Source organism: Salvelinus namaycush, chromosome 37 (genome assembly GCF_016432855.1).
Source record: "Salvelinus namaycush isolate Seneca chromosome 37, SaNama_1.0, whole genome shotgun sequence".
NCBI classification, from domain to species: domain Eukaryota; kingdom Metazoa; phylum Chordata; class Actinopteri; order Salmoniformes; family Salmonidae; genus Salvelinus; species Salvelinus namaycush.
In genome coordinates this window covers 18656416-18671371 of record NC_052343.1, presented here as the reverse complement: position 1 = coordinate 18671371, position 14956 = coordinate 18656416, and the positions used below count along the sequence as shown (strand labels likewise).

Sequence of the window (14956 nt, the reverse complement as noted above, 5' to 3'; positions counted from 1 at the left end):
GACACCCGTAGAAAAATAAATACATCAAAGCTGATGATAAACACACACGGAGACGTGGGATTCAGAACAACCCTGGAGTAGGCAGCAATCTGCTGGAACCCAGTGTCTGAACCCCTGGCACCACTAACCTGCTGTGCCCACTGTCTTTGGGGAAGATGCGGATGGTCTTGTCAAAGCTGGCAGAGACAAACTCCTTACCAGTTGGAGAGTAGTCTACATCCAGCACGGCTGAGACATGGTCCATGTGGACGGTGACAGGCTTGTCCAGGTACCTCATATCAAATGTATACAGACTGAAGGGGGAGGAAACACATACTGTTGGTTAATAAATACAAAGATGAGATAACACACACCACCATGCTTCTCTAATTTGTGGTGCAAGGCCAGTAAATACAAATACTTGTGAGACATGCTGTTATTGTAAAATAAGTGTAAATGTACATTAGAAATAATAATTCAATGACTCCCCAAACAATTACATGAAAAGAATCATTATTAGCATCGAAAATACAAACTTCTCTCCGGGAATGAATGAGGCCTATGTGATGTAGTGAACATGTTGTAAACTCAACACATCATGTTGAATTGCATCACTCACTTGTAATCTTCATTAGAGCAGGTGAAATTATAAGCTTCCATGGGATTCCAGCACAAAGTGTTGCTCCTCATATTCATGATTACCTATATAGGAAATCACACATTCATACTTCAATACACTAACCATTAGACACATTCAGTAATGAGAGGACAGTATGGAATGGGAAATTAGTTTAGTAAAGGGCAAAGTCATGGGCAGTAGGGCTGGACGATATGGGTAAAAAAATCTATTCGCAATATTTCTACCAAATATTGAGGTTTTACATCAAAACACTTGATATACTGTTGGAATCATAGAAATAGAATGATCATTCAAATGTTATGGTTGGAATACAGTGGCTACTTGGAATGCAGTTTTGTTTGGCATGACAACGAGGAAAAGGTAAGGGAGGAGATGGTTGTGACAGAGTAAGAACCAAAGTGTTGGTCAGCGTTTCCCATGGCCAGCAGCATACCACCCTGCATCCCACTGCTGCCTTGCCTCTGACCTGACTCCCGGTGGTCACAAAAGATTCCATGGCACTTATCGTAAGAGATGGGGTGTTAACCCCGGTGTCCTGGCTAAATTCCTAATCTGGCTACCTAAATGGCTCCTTCCTCTCCCCTGTAACTATTCCCCAGGTCATTGCTGTAAATGAGAATGTGTTCAGTCAACTTACCTGGTTAAATAAATTAAATGGGACCCTAATTAGATTTAAATAGATAGGTACATTCAGACAAAGATTTTACAATAATATTAGCCTTTTCCTCTCGGATAAGAAGAAGCTGTTTCACAAACAATGATATGCTCCACCATTGGTACTGTCCAATATTAGAGCAAAAGATTGCTAGCAAGATTTGCACTCAGTGGAATTAGCTAGCAAGCGAAAAGCATTGCTAACAAATTTTAGGCACATTTTCAGCTAATTAGTGTTTTGCAGAGAGCAAGTTACACAAACTAATAGTATAATAAAGAAAACATGTGAATTTATATTAAGACGCAAAGTGGAAAGCTGCGTCGTTCTTGTTAGAAAGAAATCTGTTGACTGCATGCTGTTTGGTCAATGCATGCCGTGAATCTTGAGTAGAGGTCGACCGATTAAATCGGAATGGCCGATTAATTAGGGACGATTTCAAGTTTTCATAACAATCGGAAATCGGTATTTTTGGGCGCCGATTTGCCGAAATGTATATATATATATTTTTTAACGCCTTTATTTAATCTTTATTTAACTAGGCAAGTCAGTTAAGAACACATTCTTATTTTCAATGACGGCCTAGGAACGTTCTGCCTCGTTCAGGGGCAGAACGACAGATTTTTAACCTTGTCAGCTCAGGGGATCCAATCTTTCAGTTAACTAGTCCAATGCTCTAACACCTGATTACATTGCACTCCACGAGGAGCCTACCTGTTACGCGAATGCAGTAAGCTAAGGTAAGTTGCTAGCTAGCATTAAACTTATCTTATAAAAAACAATCAATGACTGTCATTGCTCCAATGTGTACTTAACCATAAACATCAATGCCTTTCTTAAAATCAATACACAAGTATATATTTTTAAACCTGCATATTTAGCTAAAAGAAATCCAGGTTAGCAGGCAATATTAACCAGGTGAAATTGTGTCATTTCTCTTGCGTTCATTGCACGCAGAGTCAGGGTATATGCAACAGTTTGGGCCGCCTGGCTATTTGCGAACTAATTTGCCAGAATTTTACGTAATTATGACATAACATTGAAGGTTGTGCAATGTAACAGGAATATTTAGACTTATGGATGCCACCCGTTAGATAAAATACGGAACGGAATAAACGTTTTGTTTTCGAGCTGATAGTTTCCGGATTAGTCAAAGGTATATGGTTTAGAGAGAAATAGTCGACGCGTTATAATTCCTGTAATAACTTGCAGCTGAACTTGAAAGGGGTTCCTTGGTATTTTACTGTTCATGTCTTCCATAGAGAATGTCTTGATCTACTTCAAATAAGGTCTGTGTTTCGCAGACTGACAGGGGACCATGCAGACAAGCTCTGCTCATGTTATTTGAGACAAAATTGATTTTATTTATGTATTATATTAAGTTAAAATAAAAGTGTTCATTGTTCATTCAGTATTGTTGCAATTGTCATTATTACAAAAATGTGTGTGTATGATATATATAAATACTTTTTTTTATTAAATCGGCCGATTAATCGGTATCGGCTTTTTTTGTCATCCAATAATCGGTAATAATAATCCAATAAAATCATAATCGGTCGACGTCTAATCTTGAGCACGAGGAACTGCCTGCTTGAGTGACAGGGGCCAGGGCTTTGTGTGTGGGGGATTGGGAAGCAGCCAAAAGAGGAGAGAAGGCGACCTCTGTCAACAAGAGTAATATATCAAAAGTTTAAAAACGGGCGGTACAGACAGATGGCTAAGTGGCATTTCAAAATATTGCAGCCTCTTGCGATATGGATATTGCGCATGTCAATTTAAATTTGATTACTTGTGCAGTTCTAATGGGTAGCATCCCAAACAGCACGCTACAAGCCCTCGTCAAATGGTAGTGCACTAAATAGGGTGTCGTTTGGGCTGCAAACGTAGAAATGTACCTTTTTAAGAGGTGTCGCTTCCCTCATGTCATACAGCACAATACTTCTGTCAGAGGCACAACTTGCTAGAAGTTCAGTCTGAGGAGAAAAGAGGGAAGGTCAACTAAACATTTTTCTAAAAATCATACAATTCTGTGTTTTATACAACCTTTGACCTACATAGTCCTGATATGGGTATAGCCTCCATTATTCTGGTGTATGGAGGCTATAGCCAAAGATATCTATAACTAAAACAAGATAGGTCATCTGTGTTTACAGTTTGAGCAAACAAAGCATAGTGGGCAAAACAAGCAAGGAGGTAGGCAAAGCCAAGCACGAGCTAGCAAGATCGTATTGGCACGTTGTAGCATGTATTTGCATATTTCCATTAGGGAACGCCTCCTCTGTGAAGTGTGTGCGCACAAACTCAATTCGACCTTGCACTCCTTCTAAACAACGCATTTTTTTTCAGTTTGGCAAAGCATCAAGTCTATAAATATTAGTACACTGTGTTCGTAACAGATTCTAGTTTTGGGAACAGAAAAATGTATTGTTCCAACAATGAGAATTTGCAGAATGTCGGCCCAGTTTCACCTAGTTCCATCCTCTTCCACCACCCGCGACTAGACTTCCTCTCACTACTATACATTTTGGTGGTCAGAAAACATTCTAAACGGATACTTCAGCTTTATAACCGCTGTGACGTGTCTGGGTTACACCTTCTGTCTGTGCTATAGCAATGTCAGGGCCCTATTCACCATGAGTCTAAGTGCAGAAGTGCTAATCTAGGACCAGCTTTACCTTTCAGATTATAATTAACAAGATTATATGGACATGGAGGACCTGATCCTAGATCAGCAATCATACTCTGAGAGACTTTCTGCTACAATCCACACAGAGAAAGGGTTGATTACCTCTACAGGGTTGAAGCGGACGCAGTTGAAACTGTCCACGCCCCAGGAGAAGGAGCGGATGGGGTTGCTGCGCTGCTCATCCCAGATGTCCACCTGCTGGCCACACGTTACAAACACACCCTCCTTCTGGTGGTGGTCGATGCTGGTGAACACAGACTGGAAGGAACAAACATTCTCAATCATCATCACAGACTTGAGGGAATACATTACAACAACCATCATCATCACCCTGACTGTAGGGAATATCTCCAAACCCATCATTCTTATCATCATAGGCTTAAAGCCACAATCTTTAATGATGGGTCCACTCGATGGTATGCACATTTTACAGTGTTGCTTAAATGAGATCAGATAGGTTTGGTCAGAGATACACTGTCAGAGATATTCATTGAGCAGAATAATGAGACAGACACTTCTCCTCCATACCTTCCCAAGAATAGTATTGAGAGGTTCCTCTTCCTCTCCGTAGCCAGGAGTCTCCATCTTCCACTGTTTTATAGTCTTGTCATCACCAACCTGTTATTCAGAAACACAAGCATGTTTAATTTCAGAGGTTTGAGGTTGACTCATAATGAAGTTGTGTCACAAGACTGCAATTCAGCAGAGGGCAACCATTCTGTGAGTAACCCAGGGGTGTATTAATTTAGTCTGTTGTAAAACATTTTGCAATGGAAACCGTTTACTCCAAATGGAAAACGTTTTGCAACAAAAACAAGAGTTTCTATTAGAGCAATTCAGATAGGTCCCTCCCAGTTTAATTCTGTTTACTTCCGTTTGGTACCTCGAGTACACGGTAAACAGTTTCCGTTGCAACAGACCAAACATTTTGCAATGGAATCCGACTAATGAATACACCCCTGGTCTGGTTAGTATCCACTAGACAGGAAATTGAAGCAAATGGGCCAGAATGGGGAGGTTCTATGTGAACTTGTCCATTGCACAACGTTAAGTTACAGTGTGCACTAGTGAATACAACCCTGGGTAGTGGAACAGATACCGTACCGTAAAAAAGGAGGTGCCACAGAAGCTGACGACCATCCCCCTGACAAAGCCTTCATGGGCCTGGAGTGTACGAACACACTCACGTTTGGTTAGATTCCACACCTTCAGCTGAGAAACAAATCAGTTAGTCTTACAGTATAAACAGGTCATTTAGATGCACCATCTCAATGCACAGACTTGTCATCATATATGTTTGACCATTCCATAGTTAGACATGTAGCCTATAATTCTTGGATTTGCAATCAACTCATATTTAACCAGGCCATTGCTAACTCAAAGTACAGTTAGCTAGTAAATTACCTCTCCATCGCAGGAGCCGGACAGCATTGTGGATAGGCTCTTGGGGTGCTTGGCCATGCAGTTCACTCCATCCCTGTGGCCGTCCAGAGAAGCAAGGAACGGCTTGGCGAACACGCGCTCAAGCTTGGTGGCATTCAGGGCACGGGTGTATTCTCTTGGCACCTCGAACGGATGGAGGGACGGGTCGTAATTTCTTGGTACTGTAGGTTACATACACTGTTAGAAGAAGTTGTTTTGCCAGTGCTGATTGAGCTAGCTATAGCTCTCTACAGTGGATTGAACTAGCTAATGTTAGCTAATGTGCACTAGCTGGCTAACTATCTGCACTTACCACGCTGGATATCCAACTTCGTCTCACGGACATAGTCGTCCGGATTCCTGGAGAGGACTTTAACTTTCATTGCGTGAATGTGTATAAAGCTCTATACTTCTTCAACCAAAAATGTAACACGGTCAAATGATTCGTACGGCCATGTGTTTACGTGTGACCTCACCTACCGGATGTTGAGAGCAATATCCGCCCTTATTTGACGGAAGTGTGTTTGTTGATTGCGCTTACAGCGACCACAGACAGAACATTGAGTTACCAAAGATCTTTGGCGACACCATGTGGACTGATTGTCACTGTACTTTGGGCTTCAGAGATCTTACTAGATTAGACTTCTTGTGGGACATTACAACTTTTTTATGTCTATTACATTGCAGTAAAATACGCAGAAGGAGAAATTGCATTGATTTGCGTGTTATATATTTAATAGCAAAGCGATAGTACCAATTTGAATCTTCAAAAATTAGACCTCATTCGACGGAAATGACATCACCACACACTCAGAGAGCTTTGTTTCTTCACAGAGTTTAACTCGACCTTCTTCGAAGGAAGTGCAGCGCAGACAAGCGACTCCATAAGGAAGAAAAAATGAGAAAAACTCGTTGAATTTGTAAAATCTGAAAGATTTGAACAGAGTTTCTGAACTGTACCGGGTTACGGGAATTCCGTGAAGGGAGAAAGCGCTGTCAGCGCGGGTAAATGCTGTTATTTGTCTTCATAATCATAGTAACGTTACTTCACTTTCAATTTGAGCGACTTGCACCCGACGAGTCTCTTCTCTGTCTGGACAGCCGGAAGTCTGTGGGATATAGTTTTTTTTCTCTCTCTCACCTTCAGTTTTTTTTATCCTCAATTTTTTTGTGCTTTACGGTTTCTATTTTCACAGGCGTCGAAGAACGCGAGAGTCAGAACATTCCTCTCGTGATTTTATTAGTGTCTACCTAACTGTAAACGTCTAGCAAGGAATTGAAATGCACTTTCAGCTCAGAAAAATGCTAACAAGTAGCAACCTAGACATCGTATGTGTTCGAATTATTGCTTAACTACATTGTATCACCACCCATCACCAAATGAATTACTTTGAAGTGGAAAACCTATGTAATGGCGAGCTAGCACGGTCCTCCTTCCTATACTACCACATTCCACAATGCGTCTTTACCGTAGGCAGCTGAATTAATTACCTAGCTAGCCTTTAACAAGTCATATCATTGTGTAACCCGGGGACATAATTATTGTAATATGTGTCCAAATATTTCAGCTATCTAACCAAATAAAGTACCAACATAGTTGCCATTTATTGTTTCATTAGCTAGCTAGGTACCTACCGTATGTGAAGTGACATTTTAAATGACTTCAGTTTATTGTCGCCTGTCTCCAAAGGTGTCAGTCGGATGTGCAACAATGTAACTAATTTTATTTCAATTGATGAGTGATTAGCTGTTTGGCCTAGTGGTGATATTGCGGTGTTACTCTTTCATTGCAGAAATTATGGAGGATTCCCATTTTAACTCGCAGTACTTCTGGTCCCCTGTGCCTGTACAAGGACAGGTAAGTTTAGTGAAAAATGTTAGTTTAAAAATTTAAAGTATATTGCAAGTGACACCTTTGGATTGTAGCAATTACTCTTTTTGTAATTTTGTAACAAGGATTTCTCTCTTTCTCTGTCAGATTGAGAACGCCATGTTCCTGAAGCAACTGAAGGACCAGGAGAAGAACACTTTGTTCCCCTCCTCTCATTACCAGACAACTGTGCTCACTGTCCCCAAGCAGGAGGGAGGGGGGCAGGGCCAAGGGGGTCACCTACACCCCCCTCACACCCAGAACATCACTATGGTGCCCGTACCTTCCACTGGTATCATGACAGCAGGTGTGTGTGTGTGTGTGTCAACTGTTAGTGTAGTATTTATCACACTTTTGCATTGTCTTTTTCCATCAATGTCAGTTTTGTATCTTATTTAAATGTTCCTCTCTCTGCAGCGGGTCTGGTCATCACTACCCCTCAAGGCACACAGCTGGTCTCTCCTGCCTCCTCCTCTCAGTCCTTCGTCTCTGGACATCCCACCACCACCATGATCGTCTCTACACTGCACACTCCAGGTAACACACACACACGATTGTCTCCACCCTCCTTTATCCTAACACTGAAAAATACACACTCACATACTGTCAAGCTCTGACACACATTTTTCACTTAGACAAGAAACAGGAAGGTGGAACCCCCCAGGTGATTGTCATGCCGACACCTTTGAAGCGGGGCAGGAAGAAGAAGTCGACACTAGGGAGGGGGGGGCCTGTTGGTGGCCACACCCTCTCTGCCGGAAATGAGGCGTTGATTCTGGCTCACTTGGTGTCGGGAGGGCAGGTGAGACAGTTACCATAGTAACTCCATAGTAACCAAAATAAAACCTATTCCCTCTAAAACAATTCCAGACTAAGCTCAGGCTATTGGTTTTCAGACTAAGCAACAAAAAAAGCTAATGTAGACTTTTACAACAGTGTGCCTTTTTAATATGATGGACATGATTCTAATGTTTGTGTGACATTTGATAGGTGGTTATGTCTTCGCAGCATTATACAACTGACCCGTACGACCTCGCCAACGAAGACGAGAACCACAGCGGGAAAGACTGCAACAAGACCTACAGGTACGGACCTACCGCATCACAGAAGGGCCAAAAAGCACCTGCTGTTCTGTGCATCCCCATAGGAATGTGAAGCTGTGGAATGCTTGCACACCCGTATGTCTGTATGTTGTAGATGATAGAGTCAGGACAGAGAGGTTAGACACGGGCTGTGGATGAACACTAGGTGCTGCTGGGCACGGGCATTTCTCTCTTTCTCTCTCACACACACACAAACCACAGAACGACTCCACTGTATGCCGTGGCAGCACACACACCTGCTTAAGTATTTCACTATGTGTATGTACCTGCTCTCTGGAACACACTGTGTGTTTACTCTGCAGAATGGACACATTCTCTGCCTCCCTCATGCATCCGCCCCACACACACACGTGCATCCCTGCACACATTGCACACGCACTCCTTCACCTACTTATGTCCTCCTTTTTTTCTCTTTTTCTCTCCTTCATAAATGTTTCCCTACTTTTCAAGCTATCTCTGTTTGTCTTTCTATTTCTTGCTTCAGCAGAATCTGCTCTTTTTCCTGCTGTTTTCACTGATTTCACCCTCTTTCTCTCTCCCCCCTCCCCCCCTCCGTCTGTCTGCTTTTTCACATCCCTCATTCATTTCATCTGCTCCCTTGTTTTTTGCTTTCTATCCTGTCTTTTTTCTCTTGCTCTCTCCCTTTTGTTTCCCCCACTTGCTGTCTCATGCTTCTCCCTTCTTCCACTCTCTTCCTCCCCCTTGCCCATCTCTCATGTCCCTGTCTCTTTGTCCTTGCTTTTTGTATTTTCATCTCTCTGTTTCTCACCTGCTCATGCCCTCATTTCCTTCATGTCTTCCCATTCTACCTCATGTCTTCCCATTCTCCCGCTCGTCCTCCAACTCCCTCCCTCCCTCCCTGGTCTGTCTCTCTGTCCCGTAGGTGCCGGATGTGTGCAGTGACCTTCTTCAGTAAGTCAGACATGCAGATCCACTCCAAGTCTCACACAGAGGCCAAGCCCCACAAGTGTCCCCACTGCTCCAAGTCATTCGCCAACTCCAGCTACCTGGCCCAGCACATCCGCATCCACAGCGGGGCCAAGCCCTACACCTGCTCCTACTGCCAGAAGTCCTTTAGACAGCTCAGTCACTTACAGCAGCACACACGGTACTGCTCACAGCAGCTCCACCTGACCTGCTCTACCCTACATGCTTTACCTAGCCTGCCCCCTCCCCTCTATTGGCTGCTAGCACTGTGTGTGTATTTGTGTGGATGTCTGTGAAACGGAAGACGCAGGCCGTGTGTGCGTGCGCACGATTGTGTGTAGTCTCTACTTCGAGTCCCTCTGTCTCTTGTCTGTCTATTTGGTATCCTTACCTCTTCACTGCTGCTTCTCTATTGCGTGTGCACATACACACACACACGATCAGTTTGAAAATAATTTGAGTCAGAGTGGAATACTGTTACGTTTTAGAGAAATGTAATTTTTAGAAGTCAGGCACTGAGTAATAGAGGGAGTTTAAGTGTGATTTTCCTATCAATCAAGGTTTAAAGAAAAGCAACACTGTTCTCCCCTCCTCCCTCTATCTTCTTGCTTCCAGAAACCACACAGAGTCCAAGCCCCACAAGTGTCCCCACTGCACTAAGTCCTTTGCCAACTCCAGCTATCTGGCCCAGCACATCCGCATCCACACAGGGGTGAAACCGTACACCTGCTCTTTCTGTCAGAAGTCCTTCAGACAGCTCAGTCATCTACAGCAGCACAACAGGTGAGGGTGATGTACTACTTATCTGCCCGTTAATCTGTGGGGAACTCTCAATAGACGTTTTTCTCTGGGGGGGCCTCTCAATAGACGTTTTTCTCTGGGGGGGCCTCTCAATAGACTGTTTTTCTCTGGGGGGGCCTCTCAATAGACTTTTTTCTCTGGGGGGGGGCCTCTCAATAGACTTTTTTTTTCTGTGGGGGGGCCTCTCAATAGACTTTTTTTTCTGTGGGGGGGGCCTCAATAGACTTTTTTCTCTGTGGGGGGGCCTCTCAATAGATATTTTTCTCTGTGGGGGGGCCTCTCAATAGACTTTTTTCTCTGTGGGGGGGCCTCTCAATAGATATTTTTCTCTGTGGGGGGGCCTCTCAATAGATATTTTTCTCTGTGGGGGGCGGCCTCTCAATAGATATTTTTCTCTGTGGGGGGCGGCCTCTCAATAGATATTTTTCTCTGTGGGGGGCGGCCTCTCAATAGATCTTTTTCTCTGTGGGGGGCGGCCTCTCAATAGATCTTTTTCTCTGTGGGGGGCGGCCTCTCAATAGATCTTTTTCTCTGTGGGGGGCGGCCTCTCAATAGATCTTTTTCTCTGTGGGGGGCGGCCTCTCAATAGATCTTTTTCTCTGTGGGGGGCGGCCTCTCAATAGATCTTTTCTCTGTGGGGGGCGGCCTCTCAATAGATCTTTTTCTCTGTGGGGGGCGGCCTCTCAATAGATCTTTTTCTCTGTGGGGGGCGGCCTCTCAATAGATCTTTTTCTCTGTGGGGGGCGGCCTCTCAATAGATCTTTTTCTCTGTGGGGGGCGGCCTCTCAATAGATCTTTTTCTCTGTGGGGGGCGGCCTCTCAATAGATCTTTTTCTCTGTGGGGGGCGGCCTCTCAATAGATCTTTTTCTCTGTGGGGGGCGGCCTCTCAATAGATCTTTTTCTCTGTGGGGGGCGGCCTCTCAATAGATCTTTTTCTCTGTGGGGGGCGGCCTCTCAATAGATCTTTTTCTCTGTGGGGGGCGGCCTCTCAATAGATCTTTTTCTCTGTGGGGGGCGGCCTCTCAATAGATCTTTTTCTCTGTGGGGGGCGGCCTCTCAATAGATCTTTTTCTCTGTGGGGGGCGGCCTCTCAATAGATCTTTTTCTCTGTGGGGGGCGGCCTCTCAATAGATCTTTTTCTCTGTGGGGGGCGGCCTCTCAATAGATCTTTTTCTCTGTGGGGGCGGCCTCTCAATAGATCTTTTTCTCTGTGGGGGGCGGCCTCTCAATAGATCTTTTTCTCTGTGGGGGGCGGCCTCTCAATAGATCTTTTTCTCTGTGGGGGGCGGCCTCTCAATAGATCTTTTTCTCTGTGGGGGGCGGCCTCTCAATAGATCTTTTTCTCTGTGGGGGGCGGCCTCTCAATAGATCTTTTTCTCTGTGGGGGGCGGCCTCTCAATAGATCTTTTTCTCTGTGGGGGGCGGCCTCTCAATAGATCTTTTTCTCTGTGGGGGGCGGCCTCTCAATAGATCTTTTTCTCTGTGGGGGGCGGCCTCTCAATAGATCTTTTTCTCTGTGGGGGGCGGCCTCTCAATAGATCTTTTTCTCTGTGGGGGGCGGCCTCTCAATAGATCTTTTTCTCTGTGGGGGGCGGCCTCTCAATAGATCTTTTTCTCTGTGGGGGGCGGCCTCTCAATAGATCTTTTTCTCTGTGGGGGGCGGCCTCTCAATAGATCTTTTTCTCTGTGGGGGGCGGCCTCTCAATAGACCTTTTTCTCTGTGGGGGGCGGCCTCTCAATAGACATTTTTCTCTGTGGGGGGCGGCCTCTCAATAGACTTTTTTCTCTGTGGGGGGGCCTCTCAATAGATATTTTTCTCTGTGGGGGGGGCCTCTCAATAGATATTTTTCTCTGTGGGGGGGCCTCTCAATAGACTTTTTTCTCTGTGGGGGGGCCTCTCAATATACTTTTTTCTCTGTGGGGGGCGGTCTCTCTATAGTCTTGTCTCTGTGTGGGGTGGGGACATCTCTATAGTCTTGTCTCTGTGTGGGGTGGGGACATCTCTATAGTCTTGTCTCTGTGTGGGGTGGGGACATCTCTATAGTCTTGTCTCTGTGTGGGGTGGGGACATCTCTATAGTCTTGTCTCTGTGTGGGGTGGGGACATCTCTATAGTCTTGTCTCTGTGTGGGGTGGGGACATCTCTATAGTCTTGTCTCTGTGTGGGGTGGGGACATCTCTATAGTCTTGTCTCTGTGTGGGGTGGGGACATCTCAATAGTCTTGTCTCTGTGTGGGGTGGGGACATCTCTATAGTCTTGTCTCTGTGTGGGGTGGGGACATCTCTATAGTCTTGTCTCTGTGTGGGGTGGGGACATCTCTATAGTCTTGTCTCTGTGTGGGCTGGGGACATCTCTATAGTCTTGTCTCTGTGTGGGGTGGGGACATCTCTATAGTCTTGTCTCTGTGTGGGGTGGGGACATCTCTATAGTCTTGTCTCTGTGTGGGGTGGGGACATCTCTATAGTCTTGTCTCTGTGTGGGGTGGGGACATCTCTATAGTCTTGTCTCTGTGTGGGGTGGGGACATCTCTATAGTCTTGTCTCTGTGTGGGGTGGGGACATCTCTATAGTCTTGTCTCTGTGTGGGGTGGGGACATCTCTATAGTCTTGTCTCTGTGTGGGGTGGGGACATCTCTATAGTCTTGTCTCTGTGTGGGGTGGGGACATCTCTATAGTCTTGTCTCTGTGTGGGGTGGGGACATCTCTATAGTCTTGTCTCTGTGTGGGGTGGGGACATCTCTATAGTCTTGTCTCTGTGTGGGGTGGGGACATCTCTATAGTCTTGTCTCTGTGTGGGGTGGGGACATCTCTATAGTCTTGTCTCTGTGTGGGCTGGGGACATCTCTATAGTCTTGTCTCTGTGTGGGCTGGGGACATCTCTATAGTCTTGTCTCTGTGTGGGCTGGGGACATCTCTATAGTCTTTTTTCTCTCTTCATCTCCCTCATTTGTAATGGTGTGGATCACAGGATAGCTGAAAGGAGAATATGGTGGGCCCATTTACATTTCTCCCATTCTTCTGTAGGATCCACACAGGAGACAGGCCTTATAAGTGTGTTCATCCAGGCTGTGAGAAATCCTTCACACAACTCTCCAACCTACAGGTGACTACTATCCATTTTCTTTGGTTTTTGGTTTTTATTCCCAGTGGTGAAAGCTCAGTAACACTGACCCTTAGTAGTTACATTCTTACAAATACCCATTTGAAGATGAGTCCTGAACGGTCCTGTTCTGTTCCAGTCCCACAGACGGCAGCACAACAAGGACAAACCCTTCAAGTGCACCAATTGTAATCGTGGTTACACGGACGCGGCCAGTCTGGAAGTCCACCTGTCCACTCACACGGTCAAACACGCCAAGCTCTACTCCTGTGGCCTCTGCAACCGCACATACACCTCTGTAAGAGAAACACCACTGTTAAGGCACCCAGCATGTAGTAGTCACAGACCTTTAACTTTCAACAGACATTTTCACAGGCTTCAGACAGTGTGCATGTCTGGCATAGTGTGTGTTGGTGCACTTGTCAACTCTCGCTCTAACCCTCTGTATTCTATTCTCAGGAGACGTACCTGGTGAAACACATGCAGAAACACAACTCAGACCCACTCACTGCAGCGGCGGTCACTGCTGCACAGCACTCTCAGCAGAACCAAAGCCATACCCAGAACCAGGGAAGTTCTCATGGCCAAGGCCGAGGAGAGGGCACCAATAGTGGGGCAGGCCGAGCCGGAGGACAAGGTGGAGATCATGGACAAGGACAAAACCAGGGTAGCTACTCTCAGGCAGAGACGTCATCCTGCCCCTTTGACCTGCACCAGTATAAGACAGTCGCAGCAGGGGACATCCAGTTCAAAACAGTCAGTGTGGCGGACCTAGCGACCCACAAGGACCTCTGTCTCACCGTGGCTACCTCCACCATTCAGGTGGAGCACCTAAACTCATAGGGGTGGGAGGGAAGAGTGGTAGAGACTGAGAGAAACTGGAGGAGGCCTATGGACAGACTGGATAAAAGCAATACAGAGGGGATATAGGAAGATGTGCCTGAAAGGTGGGTAATGGAAGAGGAAGTTCAGAGATGTTTGAACAGAGATGGACTTTTTGTACTCGTTTCTCACTTTTATTTCATTTTGCCAATGTTGAGTTTGTGTGTTTTTGTACTCTTTTATAATGAATGGCTAGTGTATACTGTTGGTAAAGGAGTGTTTCTCTGTCCATCACTGCAATGGTGTGGAAGAGAGACAAAAAATGACTGAAAGAGAACAATGAGTGAAGAGATGTTTTCTCTTTTTTTTTTATCCTTCTACTCCATACAAACACAACTTTGATTGTGGTCACGTCCGTGAAGTGTATAACTGAAACTAACAGAGAATTGTTAAGGTACATTTTTCTACTTTCCCACAGATACTATCAGGTTTGGATTACATCATCATTGTCATGATGGTTACTGTAATCTACCTTGTAAAATGTGCTCACAAATCCTTTTCACTGAGAAAAAAAAGGGAAGTAGGATCTGCAAAAGTATATATTGATATACATACCAGTGTGTGTGTGTGTGTGTGTGTGTATTAAAAATAAATGTATAATCTATACTATATAACACTTTGATATTTAGCCTCAGTCCAGAAGCCAATCATAGAGCCATGTTTACCTCACATGACCCTGTAAGAACTGGGAAGTGAATGTGATCAGCTGGTACTTGTTCTATGTAATCCTTGTCATATTTATTTTTTGTGTCCTAAGAATATCATTGTTATCCAAATATATTCTGACTATACTTCCACTACTGTTATACTAAAGTGTATGAGCCTTTACAAACAGACTGATCCCTATGAAAATAGTGTTTTCCCATTTCAAACAATAAAAACCTCACTGAAATC

General features: G+C 44.7%; 2 protein-coding genes across 6 annotated transcripts in view; one reads left to right on the top strand and one right to left on the bottom strand.

Moving 5' to 3' along the window:
• Window positions 1–6475, bottom strand: part of LOC120030997 (DDB1- and CUL4-associated factor 13-like) — a 25108-nt gene extending 18633 nt beyond the window's left edge. The window contains exons 1-8 of one of the 2 annotated variants that reach the window (XM_038976506.1): window positions 5693–6475; window positions 5362–5561; window positions 5062–5169; window positions 4486–4575; window positions 4060–4215; window positions 3167–3244; window positions 599–681; window positions 129–293 (exon numbers count right to left, since the gene is read on the bottom strand). In XM_038976506.1, the coding sequence (XP_038832434.1) occupies window positions 129–293; window positions 599–681; window positions 3167–3244; window positions 4060–4215; window positions 4486–4575; window positions 5062–5169; window positions 5362–5561; window positions 5693–5762 (950 nt within the window). In that variant the 5' untranslated portion in view covers window positions 5763–6475. The remainder of the gene's footprint in view (window positions 1–128; window positions 294–598; window positions 682–3166; window positions 3245–4059; window positions 4216–4485; window positions 4576–5061; window positions 5170–5361; window positions 5562–5692) is intronic. The other variant, XM_038976507.1, reaches the window with a different exon arrangement.
• Window positions 6221–14956, top strand: LOC120030995 (zinc finger protein 384-like). Of its 4 annotated transcripts, none has more exons than XM_038976504.1 (11): window positions 6221–6384; window positions 7173–7237; window positions 7358–7556; window positions 7667–7786; window positions 7885–8051; window positions 8258–8334; window positions 9236–9460; window positions 9895–10062; window positions 13105–13183; window positions 13320–13478; window positions 13640–14956. In XM_038976504.1, exons 2-11 carry the CDS (start codon window positions 7178–7180, stop codon window positions 14021–14023), a joined length of 1638 nt encoding a protein of 545 aa, XP_038832432.1. In that variant the 5' UTR covers window positions 6221–6384; window positions 7173–7177; the 3' UTR covers window positions 14024–14956. The 4 variants fall into 4 exon arrangements, with proteins under 4 accessions (XP_038832432.1, XP_038832430.1, XP_038832433.1 ...); XM_038976502.1 differs by having other exon boundaries at window positions 8240–8334; XM_038976503.1 differs by lacking the exon at window positions 6221–6384 and adding an exon at window positions 6492–6708 and having other exon boundaries at window positions 8240–8334.

What these genes read in the sequence shown, in the direction of transcription:
- LOC120030995 (XM_038976502.1), top strand. Translation starts at nt 7,178, where the DNA reads ATGGAGGATTCCCATTTTAACTCGCAGTACTTCTGGTCCCCTGTGCCT. An exon ending in CACTGGTATCATGACAGCAG is followed by an intron (nt 7,557 to 7,666) that starts GTGTGTGTGTGT and finishes CTCTCTCTGCAG; the next exon opens with CGGGTCTGGTCATCACTACC. An exon ending in CTCTACACTGCACACTCCAG is followed by an intron (nt 7,787 to 7,884) that starts GTAACACACACA and finishes TTTTTCACTTAG; the next exon opens with ACAAGAAACAGGAAGGTGGA.